The sequence below is a fragment of the Gymnodraco acuticeps genome, unplaced genomic scaffold (genome assembly GCF_902827175.1).
Source record: "Gymnodraco acuticeps unplaced genomic scaffold, fGymAcu1.1, whole genome shotgun sequence".
NCBI lineage: Eukaryota > Metazoa > Chordata > Actinopteri > Perciformes > Bathydraconidae > Gymnodraco > Gymnodraco acuticeps.
In genome coordinates, this window is record NW_022992052.1 from 34087 (window position 1) to 54744 (window position 20658).

At 41.6% G+C, this 20658-nt stretch overlaps 1 protein-coding gene across 2 annotated transcripts in view; it reads right to left on the bottom strand.

Annotated features, from left to right (window-relative positions):
- mapkap1 (MAPK associated protein 1) overlaps positions 1–20658 on the bottom strand; it is a 33949-nt gene that overhangs the window by 9827 nt on the left and 3464 nt on the right. The window contains exons 2-6 of one of the 2 annotated variants that reach the window (XM_034202022.1): positions 19401–19884; positions 8885–8923; positions 8546–8638; positions 3711–3859; positions 1043–1215 (exon numbers count right to left, since the gene is read on the bottom strand). In XM_034202022.1, the coding sequence (XP_034057913.1) occupies positions 1043–1215; positions 3711–3859; positions 8546–8638; positions 8885–8923; positions 19401–19683 (737 nt within the window). In that variant the 5' untranslated portion in view covers positions 19684–19884. The remainder of the gene's footprint in view (positions 1–1042; positions 1216–3710; positions 3860–8545; positions 8639–8884; positions 8924–19400; positions 19885–20658) is intronic. The other variant, XM_034202023.1, reaches the window with a different exon arrangement.

Sequence of the window (20658 nt, forward strand, 5' to 3'; positions counted from 1 at the left end):
AATACCTGTACTTTCTACTTCTTACATGTTGAACTCAAATACCTGTACTTTCTACTTCTCACATGTTGAACTCAAATACCTGTACTTTCTACTTCTTACATGTTGAACTCAAATACCTGTACTTTCTACTTCTTACATGTTGAACTCAAATACCTGTACTTTCTACTTCTTACATGTTGAACTCAAATACCTGTACTTTCTACTTCTTACATGTTGAACACAAATACCTGTACTTTCTACTTCTCACATGTTGAACTCAAATACCTGTACTTTCTACTTCTTACATGTTGAACTCAAATACCTGTACTTTCTACTTCTCACATGTTGAACACAAATACCTGTACTTTCTACTTCTCACATGTTGAACTCAAATACCTGTACTTTCTACTTCTTACATGTTGAACTCAAATACCTGTACTTTCTACTTCTTACATGTTGAACACTAATACCTGAACTTTCTACTTCTTACATGTTGAACACTAATACCTGTACTTTCTACTTCTTACATGTTGAACTCAAATACCTGTACTTTCTACTTCTTACATGTTGAACACAAATACCTGTACTTTCTACTTCTTACATGTTGAACTCAAATACCTGTACTTTCTACTTCTCTCATTTTCCAAACAGCTGGTTCCTTTAGTCTGAATGTGTGTTTGATGCGTGATCATTATTCTTTAGAGTCATTGCGTGCCTATTGATTTGAACACGATCCGTGTATCCATCATTTCCTGGTCTTCTCTAAAGAAGAGGGACCAATGGAAACGTTGTCATGTTGCCGTTGTTCAGCATGGAAACATTCATTAGCTAACAATGACATTATTGTTCTATTCATATAAAGGGAGGTCAGGTACTCTTTAAAGCAGCTGCTAGTTATGGGTACTTTTTACTGAAGTACATTTCAAAGCCTCTTTACTTTTACTTGAGTAAAGAAGTTTAGTCTGTACTTCTACTTTCACCAGAGTATTTTTAAACACGAGTATCTGTACTTCTACTTGAGGAAAGGATGTGTGGACTTTTGCCATCTCTGGTTAGCACTCACTTGAGTTTGGGTTCTCGTCCCTCGCTCGTGTACTGCCAGCAGATGAGGCCGATGAGGTCGTGGACGCGGGCGTTAGCAATGGTCACCACTGTCATGGGATGCAGCTTCTCCTGGGCCAGCTGCATTGAGAGGTAGACGTCTATCTTCTTGGTAGCCGTTGTGCCAATGTGGCCCTGAAGAGGTGAGAAGACAAGCAGAGGGAAATCCATGATGAGAGAAACATACACAGCAAATGCTAAGCTACACTTTAGCATGCACTATAGATAAGATAAGATAAAATATCTTCTTGGTCGAGTGCACTTATTGTAAGTCGCTTTGGATAAAAGCGTCAGCTAAATCCAATGTAATGTAATAAAATGGAACTTCATTTATCCCCGTGGGGAAATTCAGGCGTTTATAGCAGCAACCGGGTCAGAGTGAAAAACAGGATTCACAGAAGGTAAAAAAATAGGTATATCGGGGAGCTTTCTTCAAGGGTCAGTCTGCCACACTGCTGCGTTTTGGTAAAAATACTACTTAAGATAAAAAGAACAGTAGGAACAGGAACCAACATCATTAGTTGGCCTGTGTTCATTGTTTTCATTTGTGTTTAGACAGCATACATTAGTTTTGGATCCATTCTGGTTATTGTCAGTGGTTTAAGGTATTTACTGCGCATGTTGTATGTTGGTGGACAAAGATGAGTGAGCCGTGTCGGATATTTTCTGTTGACCGTTTGGTCTTGTTTTAGTATTTGTTTACTTTAATTTCTTTATTTAACATCCTGAAACAAGACCATTAGCACAGGCTTACTCCTAAAAGCCCACAGAGAGTACAAATATGGCCACTTTCCTGGTTAAAACTGCCATCTTTGATCCTGAAAATGTCAGACATGGACTCAGCATCCTCAATTATCCCCAAAACCAGTCCAAAATTGTCCGAATCGGCCAAGCCATTTTTAACTATTGTCCACAGGCTATAATGGAAATGCTAATTAACACACCATATGCTAATTGTGCAAATTGCCCAACATATGCAAGTTAGCATCGGGCAGTTTCTATGAGCTGGGGACCCATACTCTACATTTCTAACATAAAACTAGTGCTGCGTACCTGGACTCACATTCAGGTTCAGGTCCGGACTCAAGTCCAGAGGTTCAGGTTCAACCCATGGCTTGTGTCAAGTTGTGTGAACTAAAGTGAACTTATTGTGAGCTAATTATCAATTGAAAATTAACTCATAATCAACTCAAATTCAAACTCATCAGGTTTATTGTGCTCCCTTCCAACTTGTCTCTACATTTCTCTACAAAGTACAAATGTAAAAAAAACACTTGTTGCCACTTAGTCTACAAATGACTTATGACAGCAACTACAGTGAACTACTACAAAGTTCAAACATTTATTTCATTACCAAACTAAAGTAACCAAACAGTCCCTGAGCTGACTGAGCCTAAATCCCTAAAACGTTGCTGAAAGGTAGAGTGTAGACACATGCTAAGGTGAAGCTACCGCACACGCTATTTGTTGTTTGTTTATATCACGTAGTCTGTTCTTCTTCTCTGTTTTCCGGTTGTTGCCTGTTTTGAATGACAAATACACACTACCGCCGCCTGCTGGTAAGGAAAGTAATTGCCACTCACGCATGCGCAGTTCGTACGTGCTCGAGTAAAGTAACGAGTTACTTTATGTAGATAGTAACGAAGTAGTGTAATATATTACTTTTTTTAAAGTAATATGTAATATATTGCTTTTTTTAGTAACGACCCCATCTCTGGAGTTGGCGTTCTCTACTCTGATTTACATAAAGAACAACAGGAGGTCACAGCTCTCTGTTGAACAGGACTTGCGAGTGGCCCTCTCCTCAGTGCCACCAAGGATTAAAAAGGACAGGCTATCTCACTAATTTGTAAGTCGGCAAAATATTTACAATAGCACATGTTTCAATGCTGATTGCTCAAATGTTACATTTATAATTTGTAGTTCAGGAGTAGACTATACGCATTACACTGTTACACACCTACTATACAGTATAGGCTACACTGTAGTGACTGACTGTACAGTCAGAGTGTACTGTACTGTCTGTACACCATGTCTTTTCTACAACTCTACATGTGTACATTATACAGTACATACTACATACATAGTGATGTACATACATACTGTTAGAAATTAAAATCAATGTTGATATGGCGTAATTTTGAATTAAATACACTATTAATTTAAATCAGTTTTATTCTGAAAAAACCGGAAGTTCTCACTATTAACTTAATACTTTTATTCTGAAAATGATTCATTTCCGGTTAGCATTAGCATGTGGCGAAATGCTCCGTTTTCAAACCGTGAATCGAAGGTGAAATGACATGTGATGTTGTACACTGAGCACACTGGGTTTAGTGAAAGTAACTAAAAAGTAGTGTAACTCATTACATTTCAGAGACGGTAATATTGTAATGTAACTTATTACTTTCAAAAGACAGTAATAAGTAATATGTAATATATTACATTTTGGAAGTAACTTGCCCAACTCTGACTGGTACGCAGCACTACATAAAACTATGGTGTACTGCACATTTCCAGGATCACAACAGGACTCTAGGAGCTGGCAAATAGACGATTACAGTATACAAACGTTTTAATTAGATACTAGCTAATGCAAATGATCAGGAAGAAAATGTGGAAAGCCTCACCTTGCCATCGAATTTGGAGTATTCATTGAAGGGGTTGTTGAGCTGCTGGGGACACTGCTCCAGACGCAGAGACAGAGTGGATTTGGTGCCCGTCAACCGCGGCCGGTCTTTAAAATCTCGCTTCTCAAACAGCGACCCCAGATCCTCCACTGGACAGAAACATGAGAGACAACATGCAGCACACACTTGGGTTATTTTCAAATACATTGATTATAGTGGCGACTGTCTTCTAACTGCAGAGACATGTCCAGATGTCATCTTGTTATCAAAACTACAAAAGTGTTGGAGGAAAGTGCAGCATCATTTATTTAACATTAAGTTGAAACTCCTTTACTTCACAGCTGCAGGTTTTGTTGTTGCGTTACTGTAATTGTCAGTTCTTTTCCCACTTATTGAGCTTTTTCAGACAATAAGTCTGAGTACAATAACATTGTTTCCAGACAGTATGTGATCTAGAGCAGTGGTTCCCAAACTTTTTGTGCCCAAGGCACACCAAAGGACAAGTACAAATCTCAAGGCACACCTATTGTGCAAAATAGCCCTTATAACACGTGTTATCACTCATATCATGTAAAATATCTGTAAATGTGCATAATTATTTACTAATGCCAAATAAAATGTGACAAAGACTACTATATTACTCATGAAATATTTATTAATGAAGTATTTCAGAAATGAATTTGAAACTTTATCAAATTAGGCTTCATCAAAGCAGCAACACACTCATTTAAACCAGACAGGTCACACAATAAAAAATGAGGCAAAAGAAACTCAGCAGAAATTCAGCACAGAGAACTGTCAATGCAAGGAAGCTGCATTGCATGGTCCTGAACTACACATTATAAATGTAACATTTCAGCAATCAGCATTGAAACATGTGCTATTGTAAATATTTTGCCAACTTACAAATTAGTGAGATACATGTGCCTGTCGGGGCGCGCAGAATGTTTTAATCCTTGGTGGCACTGAGGAGAGGGCCACTCGCAAGTCCTGTTCAACAGAGAGCCGTGACATCCTGTTGTTCTTCATGTAAAGTTAACCAGAGTAGAGAACGCCAACTCCAGAGATGGGGTCGTTACTAAAATAATATATTACACTACTTCGTTACTATCTACATAAAGTAACTCGTTACTTTACTCGCCGAGCACGTACGAACTGCGCATGCGTGAGTGTCAATAACTTTCCTTACCAGCAGGCGGCAGTAGTGTGTATTTGTCATTCAAAACAGGCAACAACCGGAAGACAGAGAAGAAGAACAGACTACGTGATATAAACAAACAACAAATAGCGTGTGCGGTAGCTTCACCTTAGCATGTGTTCTTTGCAGGTGTTTGTTGAGGTTTGACCACGTGGTGTTTCCAGCAGTGGATAACAGCTTCTGGCCTGGACACAGTTTGCACCTCACCGTCACATTCCTGTCTATTCTTCGGACGAACTCAAAATAATGGGCAGACCTCCACCCCTCGAAAGTTATCGCTGACTCAGCCATGTTTATGCAGCACTGTACGTGGAGATGTGGACGCACAAGTCGCGCAGATTACGTACATATAAACCTACAAAGTACTGATATAGTAAATTAAAAAATAATTATTTGTTGTGTAGTTGTATATTGCAATAATAACGTATGGTTGTCACAAAATCCCACGGCACACCGTTTGGGAACCACTGATCTAGAGCAGTGATTCTCAAATGGGGGTACGTTGGGGTACTGCAGGGGGTACGGGAGATTAAAAAAAATAAAATAAAGTTTAATTAAAAAAAATACCATGCATGATTATAAAAATAATCTTAGTACAATAAGTGAAATAGAAAACACAATTTTATATAAAATATTTCTAGAACCACCAAGGGGGTCCTCATATAAACATGTCAAATGTGTGTATTGTATTTTATAGTTTTTCATAATATATCATTTTGTTCATTGGTTTGTTAAACATATATATTACTTCAATTGAAAAACTCCTTGGAAACATCGTTATGTATGTTCTTTTTTTTCATGCACAAAGATGAAAAAATCCTTAGTTTGTTGTAATTCATGCATGAAGGAGTTAATAAATCACACACTGATGGAACATCACTATATATTGTAATTATGTATATAGGCTTTTTCTATCAAAGATGTTCGGGGTCGGTCAGGGGGTGTTTCAATGTTTCAAAGGGGGTACATTACTGAAAAAAGTTTGAGAAGCACTGAAGTCTAGAGCAGGCATATTCAATTAGTTTGTAATGGGGCCGGTTGATGAAAATGATCCAAAGCAAGGGGCCGGGAAAAAGATGGCTTGAAATATGATCATATTAAGAGCTTCAGATCCAGTAAATACTACAACAGCATAGTGGAGTGCATATATTGTGTTAATTAAATCAAACAACATAGCCCCAAGGCCTTTCTAGATCTAAATGGCAAGTTCAGAACTCAGGCCCACATGTGAAGCTAATTCAACCATCAACATAATTTCATTTGATTTCATTTAGGTGAAATTATCTAATCATTCACGCAGAGATATAATCAATGACAGGAGTTGTCACTACAGTAGCTAGTAGGTGGGTTCGAAACCCGAGCCCGCCGAAGTTTTCAGGCAATGTCTTCCCCTCTATCTCTCAATGTAACACCCTCTCTGGAATAAAGACACTCTGGCCCAAAAAAATAAATATATACAGGGTTTCCCACACATAGACTATACTTGGGCGGGCCGCCCAGGTATATTAACGGCCGCCCAAGTATATTTCGCGACCCATTTAGGTTTTTTTTGTTTTTTTTTTTTTATACGTTCGTGACCATCTGCGATCGATTAACTTGTAGACAATGATCCCTCGCTCCCTTGCTCTGATCTCGCCTCCTTCTGGCCTGTTAAGTGGCCTGCCTCACACAGGGTGACTGGCTGTCCACATGATGTGGTCTGCCGACATGGCCACTGTCATACAGATCATAAATCAAAGCCCTTGATTGGTCTCTGTGTGTCATTCAAGCTCGGGATAACCTCAGCTCAGGTGAGGTAAAGCACTCTCTGAGTGTTTAGATAGTTAACTTAGTCTAAGTTCTCAGTGGGTCTCAAACGGTGTGGTCACCATTTATGTAAACACATATTTCCATTTGAGAGGGTAGTGATTGGTCTAATGGAGAGTGAGGTGGGCTGAAGATCGGAAGGCTGTGAGTTCAAATCCCGCCAGGAACACCACCACTAGTGTGCCCTTGAGTAAGGCACTTAGCCCTTAGTTACTCCAGGGAGAATGTCCCTGTAATCGGTCATTATAAGTCGCTTTGGATAAAAGCGTCAGCTAAATGAAATGTAATGTGATTAGTAAAATATGCATGAATAAATAAATAAAAAGTTAACTAGGTGAAAAAAGGTAAGATACACTTTTAAAACTTGCTGAGAGAAAACTAGTCTTTGCTGCTGCCTCAAAGAGGAGCAGGGGGGAGAGGAGGGAGACAGGAGAGGCTGATTCAGGAACACAGACACACTCACAACTATAAATGAACCAAAACTAAAATAAACAAACAAGTTTCAGTGTTTTTTTCATATTGGATATGGTAGGTTATTGGTTATGGCCATGATTTTATGATTATTGAAATATATACAGTTCTGTTTAATATAGGTGTTTCCATAGATCTAGTCTCTTTATTTTCCCCTCAAAATGCACCAGATTGATGCATTTAACTCCAAAATAAAAAATTAAATCTTACCGGGGGGGCATGCCCCTGGACCCCCCCTAGAGGATTTGAGGTCGACCCCCACTAAAAATCACATGGATAGGTTCCTAAATACATTAATAAATACATTATTTTTTTTTAAATAGTAACTCCATTTCCATATGTTCATGTGTGGGTGGTAGATTTAAACTATAGGGCTATCATTATGGACCCTGCCTGTACCTGTTCGCTCTGCCATCGCGTGAAGGGTCTGCTAACAAGCGACCAACAGAAAGGTTAATGTTAATGTTGTTGCACGTCACCTCAACCCCCCCCCCCCCCCCCCCGCTACCACCACCCCCCAAAGTATATTTCAGATCTGTGGGAAACACTGGCAGTTAATGGACCAGCACCAGAGGCGTTCCCATACACACAGGCGTTGGAGCTGTTCTTCATGAAATCCCAGAAGGATGAAGTGCTCTGACAAACAGTGCCATCTTTGCGCAAAATGATTATACAGGAATGAAAAGTCAATAAATAAACATGTTGTTAAAACTTTTTTTTTTTTTTTTCGCGCACCCCCCCCCGCCTGCTGCCACCACCCGCCCAAGTATATTTCATATCTGTGGGAAACACTGATATATCTTTGAAAAATGTGATTACTTTTTAACATTATACTCAAAGGGCCAGTAAATATCACCACGGGGCCGCCAATTGAATAGCCCTGGACTAGAGTTACGAGAAATATTCCTGTGTATTATGGACACATAGTAAATGCAAAGAGTTTCATGTTCACAAATAATCAAGGTTAATAGAAATAGGGTTTTTGAGTGAGGGCATATTCACAATCATTTTGAGATATATGTTAACCTTTTAGATCAACTTCCAGTACACAAGTTGTTCCTTACTCTTAACAAAAATGTCAGTCTCTCCATCTCATTAATTTCTCTAATGATTTCAATCCAATGGCCGACTGTAGGAGGATTGTCTTGCAGCCACTTACGAGTGATTGCTTTTTTATTCATTGTATATTTTTTTACGCTAATGTTATCCAAAAAACTATATATAATTTGCAGACGCGGAAAATATGTTTTCCACTATTTTATCCTCGACTTTGTGTCAGAAAATCACATTAATTGTCTCCCAACACACCAAATTAGGTACAGCTTTGTTATTTTAAAATACATTATATGTGTAGCTTTACCTGATTGGGAGGCGTGGGACCTCTCCTTCCACTGAACGTTTTTACATTTGATTTGGTTCTGCCGCTCCTTCCTTAACCTTTCGAGTCTTTGGGCTGCAAAGGAAAAAATACATTTAAAAGTCACACCTTTAAAACTCTTCACACACAGACACCATTAAAATACCAGTACACTGTACTTCGCTTCAAATGCATATCTTTAATAGTGCATATACAACAGCGATAGGAAAGAAGGCCATCTGTCATGTGATATTTTCCATCACACACACAAATATGTACAGTACACACACAGAGAAGAGCTATCATCTTGTTAATGTTATTAGTTCATCCCTCGTATCTTACCAGCAGCCCCGGGTTTCTCGCGGTTATCTTGCTGGTGTCCTGATGAGATCCACCACAGGTCAGTATCTCAGGTCTCAGAGGATTTCAACCCACAACCCAGAACCAGCACTCCACCAAACTACACAGCTCAAGAGAGCCAAAAAGAGACGTGCCGTCTGCCTTTGGACTCCCTCTAGCCCCAAAACCAGATTTACCCTCTCATAAAAGCTGGATGTAGCTTCACACATGCACACTTTTGATTTGATTCAAACTCACTTTAAAAAAAAAAAATGTTTTAACACCAACACACCCCAACTTAAAAAGCTAAATCATTTAAGGGTGGATTAACCAAATGATTAAACCAGGGATGTCAAACATAAGGCCCTTGAACTAAAATGAGTTTGACACCCCTGGACTAAAACTTAAAAGGTCCATTTCTACTGATCATAATTCCATTGTTAAGGTCTACTAAAATAGATTTATATTGTGCAATTTTCCAAACTCACATTGGTTTCTCATACAGCATCTCTGTATAGTATGTGTATTCACTCTCTGTCCTAAACGGCTTGTTGGAGCTCCTGCCCCCCCCCCCTCCCTGTGAGCCCAGTGGCCGTCTGCGAGACAGCGAGACACAGCGAAACCCAGCCCCAAACACACCCGCAGCCTGGCTGGGAGTTTGTGTGTGTGCTCAGGCTGAGTTCCGCGGTGTCTCGCTGACCCCACATCAGAGAGCCAGCTCACAGTGCCCCGCTCCTCGCAGCAGCGAGCCTCGCAAAGGCCCGCCGAGTGTGTGTGTGTGTGGTCCAAACATCCATTTGGACCAATCTGCGGAGCCGTTATGTTACGTCACTATACCCAAGAAGTAAACAATGGAAAAAGAAAAATCTCCAACGAGGCGTTCTGGGACAGGTATTTTCTGTGTTAGACTTTTACTCGCTACAGGGTGTACATTGAGGCTTTGTGACCCTGCAGACCGTTTACATGCATAAAAAGCTACATAACACACAAGGGGACGGGTAATAACCAGAAAAGCATGTCATGGGACCTGGCTAACACAAGAACAGACAGTGATTTTGAAAGAGACCAACACTTTTTATTTTTGTATTAGGGATGTCTCTTAACATCCCTGAGGAATAATATTACATTACATTACATTGCATTTAGCTGACGCTTTTATCCAAAGCGACTTACAATAAGTACATTCGACCAGGAAGACACGACCTTGAAGAAAACAGAATCAAAAAGTACATCAGGTTTCATAGAGCCAAAACATTTCAAGTGCTACTCAACTGGCTTTAGATAAGCCAGTCCTTTATTAGTATATAAGTGCTTTGTTAATAAATCTATCGCTCGAGGTGGAGTCGAAAGAGATGAGTTTTCAGTCTGCGCCGGAAGGTGTGTAAGCTATCTGCTGTCCTGATGTCAATGGGGAGCTCATTCCACCATTTTGGAGCCAGGATAGCAAACCCACGTGTTTTTGCTGATGGGAACTTGGGTCCCCCTCGCAGCGAGGGTGCAGCGAGCCGTTTGGCTGATGCAGAGCGGAGTGCACGTGCTGGGGTGTACGGTTTAACCATGTCCTAGATGTACGAAGGACCAGATCCATTCGCAGCATGGTAAGCAAGTACCAGTGTCTTGAAGTGGATTCTAGCAGTTACCGGAAGCCAGTGAAGGGAGCGGAGGAGCGGAGTGGTGTGTGAAAATGTAGGAAGGTTGAAGACCAAACGAGCCGCTGCATTCTGGGTGAGCTGCAGAGGTCGGATGGCACATGCAGGTAGACCAGCCAGGAGGGAGTTGCAGTAGTCTAGGCGTGAGATGACGAGAGCCTTGACCAGAACCTGCGTCGCTTTCTGTGTCAGCTGAGGACGTATCTTCCTGATGTTGTAAAGCGTGTATCTGCAGCAGCGGGTTGTAGCAGCGATGTTTGCAGTGAAGGACAGGTTGTTATCTAGGGTCACACCCAGATTCCTTGCAGTCTGAGTCGGGGAAACAACAGAGGTGCCGATGTTGATTGTCAGGTCAAGAGTGGGACAATCTTTTCCCGGAAGGAAAAGCAGCTCAGTCTTGTCAAGGTTGAGCTTGAGGTGATGAGCAGACATCCACTGAGAGATGTCAGCTAGACAAGCAGAGATGCGTGCGACGACCTGGGTATCTGAGCGGGGAAAGGACAGAATTAATTGGGTGTCGTCAGCGTAGCAGTGGTAAGAAAAACCATGCGGGCTAATGACTGATCCGAGCGAGTTTGTGTACAAGAAGAAGAGGAGGGGACCAAGAACAGAGCCCTGAGGGACCCCTGTAGTTAATTGACAAGGGTCGGACTCAGACCCTCTCCAAGTCACCCTGTAGGTACGGTCTTTGAGGTATGAGGTGAGGAGGGAAAGTGCAGAGCCTGAAACTCCAAGTTCTTGGAGAGTGTGAAGGAGGATCTGATGATTCACCATGTTGAATGCAGCAGACAGGTCCAACAGGATGATGACAGAGGAGAGAGATGCTGCTTTGGCAGTGTGCAGTTCCTCAGAGACAGCAATGAGAGCAGTTTCTGTGGAGTGACCTGCCTTGAAACCAGACTGGTGCGGATCCAGAAGGTTGTTCTGATGGAGATAACAGGAGAGTTGTTTAAAGACAGCGCGTTCAAGTGTTTTAGACAGGAACGGGAGTAGAGAGACAGGCCTGTAGTTTATAACATCTGACGGGTTGAGAGTGGGTTTCTTTAGGAGAGGGTTTACTCTTGCCTCCTTGAGACTGTTTGGAAAGTGACCAGAAGTTAGAGAAGTGTTGATGAAATGGGTGAGAAACGGTAGAATATCAGGAGCGATAGTCTGAAGGAGGTTTGAAGGGATAGGGTCCAGAGGACAGGTGGTAGGGCGGGCAGAGGTAATGAGGGTAAGAACCTCACTTGGAGAGAGAGGGGAAAAGGAGGTAAGTGTGTGGGTGGAAGGAGGGTCTGGTGGCCCAGCGGTGAGTAAAGGTGAGTCAGAAAAAGAAGAGCGAATATCATCAACCTTTTTTTCAAAGTGGGTAACAAAGTCGCTTGACAGAAGTGAGGAGGGGGGAGGAGCTTTTGGAGGGTCCAAGAGGGTGGAGAAGATGGAAAATAGTTTGTTGGGATTGGAATAGGAAGATTGGATCTTATCTTGAAAGAAAGTGCTTTTTGCCTGAGAGATCGAAGCAGAGAAAGAGGAGAGGAGAGCCTGATAGGTTAGGAGGTCGTCACGGTGTTTGGATTTCCACCGTTTCCGCTCTGCTGCCCTAAGGACGGTTCTATTTGTTCCTGCCTTCATCTGCTAACATTCCTAGAGATATACAGTATGTGATTTGGTTTAACGGCACCCCTACCGTCACGTCAATAACTGTTCAGGTGGACGTTGCAGCTCAAACACCGGGGACAGGGAGAGGCTTTCAAGACAAAACCCCGTAAAATGATGATAGTTTCCGAAAAAGTTCTGGGAGAAGTTGATAAAGGAGAGGCGTATAAAATCAGGAAGACACCACAGGGACTGTAGGAAGCACTGTGTTGTGCTTAAATGCTGTTAGTCAAAATGACTGCTTTTCCCTGTCATTTTCACATTGAAGAGAAAAAAAATCTCTTGTGAGAAGAGCCGTGAATACCTGGACAGATACTAACAGGGGTGGCGCTGTGGGCTGTGCGTTTGATCATCAGATCAAGGGGGCGTTGGGGATCTCCAGTTCGAAACCCGCCTCCGCTGCGTCAGGCCGTTGTGTCCTTGGGCAAGACACTTCACCCGAATTTGCTCCTGTGGGTATTGTCCACAGTACATGTCTGATATCAATGTGTACTTGTAAAGCGCCTTGATGACTTTGAGGTGTGAAGATGGGCGGTGTGGCGCAGTGCGCTGTGCATTGATTATCAGATCAAGGGGGCGAAACCCGCCACCGCTGCGTCTGTAAAGCTGTTGTGTCCTTGGGTAAGACACTTCACCTGAATTTGCTCCTGTGGGTATTGTCCACAGTACATGACCATTACATGTATGTTAGCAGTGATAAAACCGCTTCTTAAAAAGCACAACCTCGATCCAGAGGTTTTAGCCAATTATAGACCTATTTCCAATCTTCCGTTCCTCTCAAAAATTCTTGAGAAAGCGGTCGCAAAACAGTTGTGTGATTACTTAAAAAACAATGATTTATTTGAAGATTTTCAGTCTGGCTTTAGAACACATCATAGCACAGAGACAGCTCTGGTTAAAGTCACAAATGACATTCTAATAGCCTCTGACAAGGGACGTGTCTCTATTCTTGTTTTGCTCGATCTCAGTGCTGCATTTGATACTATCGACCATGATATCCTATTGCAAAGACTAGAGCACTTAGTTGGCATACAGGGACCTGCTTTAGACTGGTTTAGGTCCTATCTATCTGAACGCTCTCAGTTTGTACGTGTCAATGATGAATCTTCCACGCAAACCAAAGTTAGCCATGGAGTGCCACAGGGCTCAGTGCTCGGACCTATTTTGTTCACATTATATATGCTTCCGTTAGGCAATATTATAAGGAATCATTCTGTAAACTTTCATTGTTATGCGGATGATACTCAACTATATTTATCAATCAAGCCTGATGAAATTAATCATCTAAATAAAATTCAAGACTGCCTTAAGGACTTAAAAACGTGGATGACCTTAAACTTTTTGATGTTAAACACGACCAAAACTGAAGTTATTGTACTTGGCCCGAAGAATCTACGAAACAAATTATCTAAGGATATACTAACTATGGATGGCATTAATTTGGCCTCCAGTGAGACTGTAAGGAATCTTGGTGTTATATTTGATCAGGATTTATCCTTTAACGCCCACATAAAATCAATTTCAAGGACCGCCTACTTCCATCTACGTAACATTGCAAAAATCAGGCATATCTTGCCTCAAAACGATGCAGAGAAACTAGTCCATGCATTTGTTACTTCAAGGCTGGATTATTGTAACTCTTTATTATCAGGGTGTACCAAGAAGTCAGTCAAGTCGCTTCAGCTGATTCAAAATGCTGCAGCTCGTGTACTAACCAGAGTTAGGAAAAGGGACCACATTACTCCTGTTCTGGCTGCCTTACACTGGCTCCCTATAGAACACAGGATATAATTTAAAATTCTTCTTCTCGCCTACAAAGCCCTTAATGGGCAGGCGCCATCTTACCTCAAAGAACTCATTATACCCTACTGTCCTACTAGGGCATTGCGTTCCAAGAATGCAGGGTTGTTGGTTGTTCCTAGAGTCTCTAAAAGTACAATGGGAGCCAGAGCCTTTTCTTATCAAGCTCCACATTTGTGGAATCAGCTTCCAGTTTGTGTTCGGGCGGCAGACACCCTATCCGTTTTTAAGAGTGCGCTTAAGACCTTCCTTTTTGATAAAGCTTATAGTTAGGGCTGATTAGATTCAGCCCCTAGTTTTGCTGATATAGGCTTAGTTTGTCGGGGGACATCTTACTTCTTCCTTCTCTCTGTCTATACCTGTGTACTCTCATGTTCCGATTAACCCAGCTTCCCCAAATGTCTTTCTTTTTGGTGTCTATATACGCCGGGATCCGGAGTCATGGATGATCCTGCGCTCCTCTGTCCTGGATCTTGAGTCGTGGCTGTGGTCCTGGATCATAGGTCCTGGATGGATATCCTCGTGGATTCATTTTCCTATTAAATACACATGCATTTCCAAACATTTGGATGTTGCAAATGTATTATCTTTTCAATTTACACACGGCATCTATTGCACGTCTGTCCATCCTGGGAGAGGGATCCCTCCTCTGTTGCTCTCCCTGAGGTTTCTCCCATGTTCCCCTTTAAACTGTGGGTTTTCTTTGGAAGTGTTTCCTTGTACGATGTGAGGGTCTAAGGACAGAGGGTCTAAGGACAGAGGGTTTCGTATTGTCATACTGATATTTTGTACAAACTGTAAAGTCCACTGAGACAAATGTAACATTTGTGATATTGGGCTATATAAATAAACATTGATTGATTGATTGATGTCTGATATGAATGTGTATTTGTAAGGAGCGCTTTGAGAGTCATTGAAAAAGCGCTATAACAAATATAAGGATTATTATTTGTATTATTAACATGTGGATTATGCAAATTACAGGAGATGTTTTGGACAAATTCAGGAATTTGTGTCGCCCAAATCCCAAATGCAGTCCCCTACCTCAGTGGTATCAAATGGGGGTACGCGGACCCCTAGGGGTACGTTGGAGTACTGCAGGGGGTACGTGAGATTTAATTTATGTTAATGAAAAAAACACATAATTAATGTATTTAAAAAAACTACTAATAGTAGATGAACTACTTTATTCAAAAGTTTACAGTAATTCTGGATAATAAAATGGGGAAAATAAACGGGGTGCTCTCTTTTCCTCTCCCTCTCCTGACAGCCCGTCAGTCTCGTGCAGCTCGCTGAACCTGTAATAAGTGACCCGACAGTAAAGAATAAATATATTTATAACTAGTTTAGCTAGTTCCAGAGTAGATAAACTAGCTAAGTGTGTTCGGTCTAACTCTTAGTGTATTTTGCTCCACTCAACGGTCCGTCACAGCGGGGGAGCTGTGATCATGCAGAGCTGCGTGTTCTCCGTCAGCAGCAGCTGATCTGATCTCTCTCGCGTCCGGTTAGACTTCACTCGCGTTTATGTCCAAATCTATCAGATCTAGCTAGTTCTAGCTAATGATATGACTGCCTGCTTATCAAAGGACCTAAACAATAAGCGTTGCTTGGCAACGGCGTGTGGCCGCAAAGTATAGCATTACGCATATGTTTATATGAGGGGTCAAAATCCCATGCTCATATATATTTTTCTCTTCATTCCCCACGCCCCAAAATAAATAAATATACCAATTATACCAATTTTAGGAAAAGTTTGAGCAGTGTGGGTTTTATATTAACAATTACACATATTTCAAAACGTGAAGTGTAATATATCAATCAATCAATGTTTATTTATATAGCCCAATATCACAAATGTTACATTTGTCTCAGTGGACTTCACAGTGTGTACAGAATATCAGTATGACAATACGACACCCTCTGTCCTTAGACCCTCTGTCCTTAGACCCTCACATCGTACAAGGAAACACTTCCAGAGAAAACCCACAGTTTAAAGGGAACATGGGAGAAACCTCAGGGAGAGCAACAGAGGAGGGATCCCTCTCCCAGGACGGACAGACGTGCCGTAGATGCCGTGTGTAAATTGAAAAGATAATACATTTACAACAAAGGTAGTCCAAATGTTTGGAAATGCAGTTTGCCTCCCTGTCAGAATGACAAAGATCCTCAGTGAAGCTCAAGCCCATGTTTCACTAAATTGTAGGTACAACTTATTAAAAAGATCAGTTCAATGCAGCTAATGTCGTCTTAGTGTTATTGCATGATGTTAAAATTGGGTTGCCATGAATTTAGTGATGGATTGTAAACATTTGAAATGTAGCATTTAAGTGTTTCTCAGTTACAAGGTTGTTGTTTTAATGAATCAGACACTGATGGTGCAGTACCTCTTTATATAGGCATTTTGTCCCTAACAAATTGTTTTTGCGCTGAGCAGGGGGTGCTTGGCTGAATTTTTTTTAAAGGGGGTACATTATTGAAAAAGGTTTGAGAACCACTGCCCTACCTGTATCGAACCGCCAAGAGACCCAAAACTGAGGACGTCACACTGCAGAAGCTCTGAAGCCCTGATCATGATACCAATCATATTGAAATGGATTCTGATTTGGATGGAAAGCCAGTTTTAAAAAGAAATCTTTGGAGCACTTGGTCAAAAGAAGACAGCAGCAATTTGTTGGACTTGTAACCATGAAGTATTGAGGAGATTTGAGACATTAGGAGATAAGAGACACCTTCAAAATGACTTAAAACTGAACCTTGGGGAACACTTTATATGAGACAGATATCCGGTTGAAGAAGTTATTACCAGAAACTGAGAAAGTCCTCTTGGAAAATTGAGAAGATAACCAATGCAGATAAACCCGCCCAAAGCTCGAGTCTCGCAACCAAGAAACTGTGATAAAAGCAGCAATGAGCTCTCATAGAAGCAACACAGAATATTCCCCTGTGATGATACATCTGACTGAGAGAGGTAAGCTGCTTAGCAAACGTCTTTTTCTAAAACAGGTAAAGATAAAGCTTAGAACTTGGCCTTCACGGTCAAAGGACAGAAGGTGTCGTACTTGTATGATGTCCAAATTGATCATTTCTGATATTAGGTAAATAAAAAGTGATTGTTTAATAGTTTTGGACAAGCACAAAGTGACCAAGAGCTCCAACCACATGTTTAAATCGAGGAAATGTTCATATCACTACCTAGAAGCAATGTAAGCGTTGTTGGGGAAAACTGTTCAGAGTTCTTTGCTCGTAAGTCATCGCACGCCTCTACTAAAGGAGTTTTACGTCAGGTGATGCAGGAGTAACCAATTACTGATGGTGTCGACCCTGTGTCTAGTTTAGAAAAATATGCAGTGATTGTCTACTTGATGGCATAATAAGGAATACCTATGTGTCATTGACTGCTTGATATACTCGCATCAAAAGGGTCATTTTATTTGCTATCCTGGCTCCAAGGAACGAGCCACACACTGATATCAGGAAAGCAGAGAATCTACACATCTTCCATCACAAAATGAAAACCCACTGGTCAAAGGTATCACTTAAAGGTGGGGGATGTCATTTATTTCAGAAACACTTTTTGTTATATTCCATGGAATGCTCTTAACATCCCGATAGCAATGAATATATTAAATGCTTTGACAATAAATACATAAAGAAATGTCATTTGTGGAAGGCCTACCTGCCTGTCAGCCTTCCATCTGGGCACAAACTTACCTCGTGCCCTCATTGGTCATGTGCGCGTTCCTGTGTGTTGGAGGAGGGGCTCTGTGAGGAAGTGGCAGATTTCTTCCGGTTGTGTATTTTCAAATTCTAGCACACTCGAGCTGGTTTCTCCAAAATGACCTACCCTCAGAGTTTAACTAAAAACGTATGACCCAAACTTACAATTGTTTTGCTTGTTTGAAGTGAATACATCTGCACTTCTCTTGTTGTCCTTAGTTTGAATCATTATGGTTTATTGCGCGTTGTTGTACGTTGCATTGGATAAAAGCATCAGGTAAATGCAATGTCATTTATCATGTGATCTGTGCGACTCACCTCATAGCGATTAATGTAATCCACACAGTGAACTACCATCTAACCCCATGCGTTCCACTTGTGCTTCCACAACCTTCATTAGCACACAATTTGACATGAGCGGCCTCACTAAACCACTGGCCCAGATTAGACACACAAACACCCTCAAACAAAGAAGAGCAGAGCAGGCTTTCTGTCCCTGTGGTGATTACAGGGGGGGGTGCGGGGGGGTGCAGGGGGGTGCGAGACAGAGAGCCTGCACTGCTGACCAAAACAACTCCTGGAAAGACAAGGTAAACTTAACTAATGTGCATTTTAAAAAAGAGGAATAGTTTTGGCGATACTAAAAGGTACCATGGGGTCGAATTTTCCAAAGGGGCGTTCGTTTAGCGTGAAACACTTGAAAGAACTAAAGGACGAGTTAAAAAAGAAAGTAGAAAGAAAGTGAGGTTAAAGAAAACTTTCTGCTAAAAAGTTAGCAATGATTGAGAGTCAGAGCTAAACATTTCAGATGTGTGTATCTCACACTGCACTGTGACTTTAATTCATGTTCTGAGTGCCACAGTGACGCGTCCTAAAACCCGGAAGTAAGTTAGCATTTTACCACTTTCGGTTCCTTCGATAAAAAGCAATCTCTCCATAGGATGTTGGGAAATATCTGGAAATAAGGTCTGTGGTTGAGACACATTGAAGAGACTGATCACGTTTTGTTCTACGACAGTAAATCCATCAGCTGTGACCCCACTGGTGATTCCTGAAGAGTTTACGTGTCTGAAAAACGATGGTTGTTACCAAGTGGCTGAATAGGACTACAGAAGCTGTCGAGGGCGTTTTACGTCATTACGCCGAACACGTGAACACTCCTCTAAGTTAGTTTCTGTTCTGCTTGAAAGCAAGTGCCTGCCTCCTGCAGACTGTTCAAACAAACGCTTCAACTCGTACCATTTAGAGTCTGTATGTTTGAATATGGATCTTAAGTCGGCGTGACGTTGAAGCAGCGACCCAGCTGTAGTTCCTTTATAGCATAACGTTAGCATTTTGCTTCTGGCGACTAGATTTACGATTCAAAAATGATAAAAGTAGGATAGACATGTGGAGATTATCCGGCTGAACAAAACGTGATCCGTCTCTTCAATGTCTCTCAACCACAGACCTGATTTCCAGCTATTTTCCAAAACCCTATGGAGAGATTGCATTGCTTTTTGTCGAAGGAACCGGAAGGAGTTTACTTCCTGGTTTTAGGGTCACTGAGGCACTCCATTATCTTTGCTTTGAAATGAGTGTTTTTAAATGCCATTTTATAATATGTTTCTTAATCCTCTTAATGTTTTTCATGTTTGTAAAGCACTTTGAATTGCCTTGTGTTGAAAGGTGCTATAAATAACCTTGCCTTGCCAGCCACAGTCAGATGATCTTACCTGTGTTAGAGCGCCGGCGGATGCCAAAGTCCCAGCTGGAGGTGATGTCCATGGACTGAGAGAGGTCACAGCCGTGGTTTTCTGCCACGCTGCTCCCCCCCTCGCTCAGTGATTCGGACCCTGTTGACCCACAGCTGGTTCCCGGCACCAGAGCCAGTTGGCACTTCTCCAGATCCACATCCTGGTCTATCAGTACCATCTCACACATGCCTGTGTCGTCACTGGTCACATGAGACTGTCTGATGTGCGCCAGGATGATGGCCGGGTTGTCCAGGAAAGCCATCTCCTCTGTGCTTCAAGTGGTTGGTCGCTGTGGATGCTTCTCTGTGTCTCACCCTGTCTTCCAGAGGATAGCTTTCTGTTCCTTTCAGTCCCTCTCGGAGAGTCTTGAAGTCGTAGCCGATGACAAGTGGAGAGCAGTCATCTTTTCCATCTCCTCTCCTCGATTATTCACTCGGCCTCAAGGCAGGAAAAGTGCCAGTACCTGATTGGAGTGAAATAACACGGTTACATTGTGCAGGTGGCAAAAAAATTGTTTATAGTGTAATGATATTAATCAGGCTAGAGGTTGCAAGCTCAGATGTTTATTGATGGAGCACAACAGTGTTCCAAGCATGTAGGACTATTTCATTCAACAATCACTTTGATTTTGGAGTCATTTCTGTACAAATCTGAGCCCTCCTGTACAGATGTGAGAAAGGAGTCGGGGTTTCCTTCTCTCTTTCTCGACAACTTTTTCATTTAATTCACTGTTGAACTCATTTTCATAACCCTACACAACAATATCATGCCTCCTCCTTTCTATAAAGGAAAGCTTTTCATTCTGCCCGGGGTCATTTGGATCCGAAAACTGTTTGGACATCATGTTGTACACACTCATAGATTCACTCTAAATGACACTATGGGTTCAGTTCCAAAATCCCTGGATCATATAATGAGGTCTGAAAATGTTCACACATTTAAGACGATTTTCTGTTAAAGGTGCACCTCTGATTTTACTTGAAAATGGTACAGATAATTCTGTGGCTCTTGAGTAGCTTCATTCAATCTGAACAACAACGAAATCTGATGATGTTGTGAAGTCATCAGGAGGCTAATCTTTAACAGATGCATTGGTTAAAGGCTTACAAAGGGCTGACGTGAAGAGCAGGTTGTACATTTACTGAAGGGCTTACAGGTAAATCCCTGATTCACCTGTCAACATGTCAAAGTAGGAAACACACGTAACCTTAAATTGCAGCCACTCGGCCATAATCAG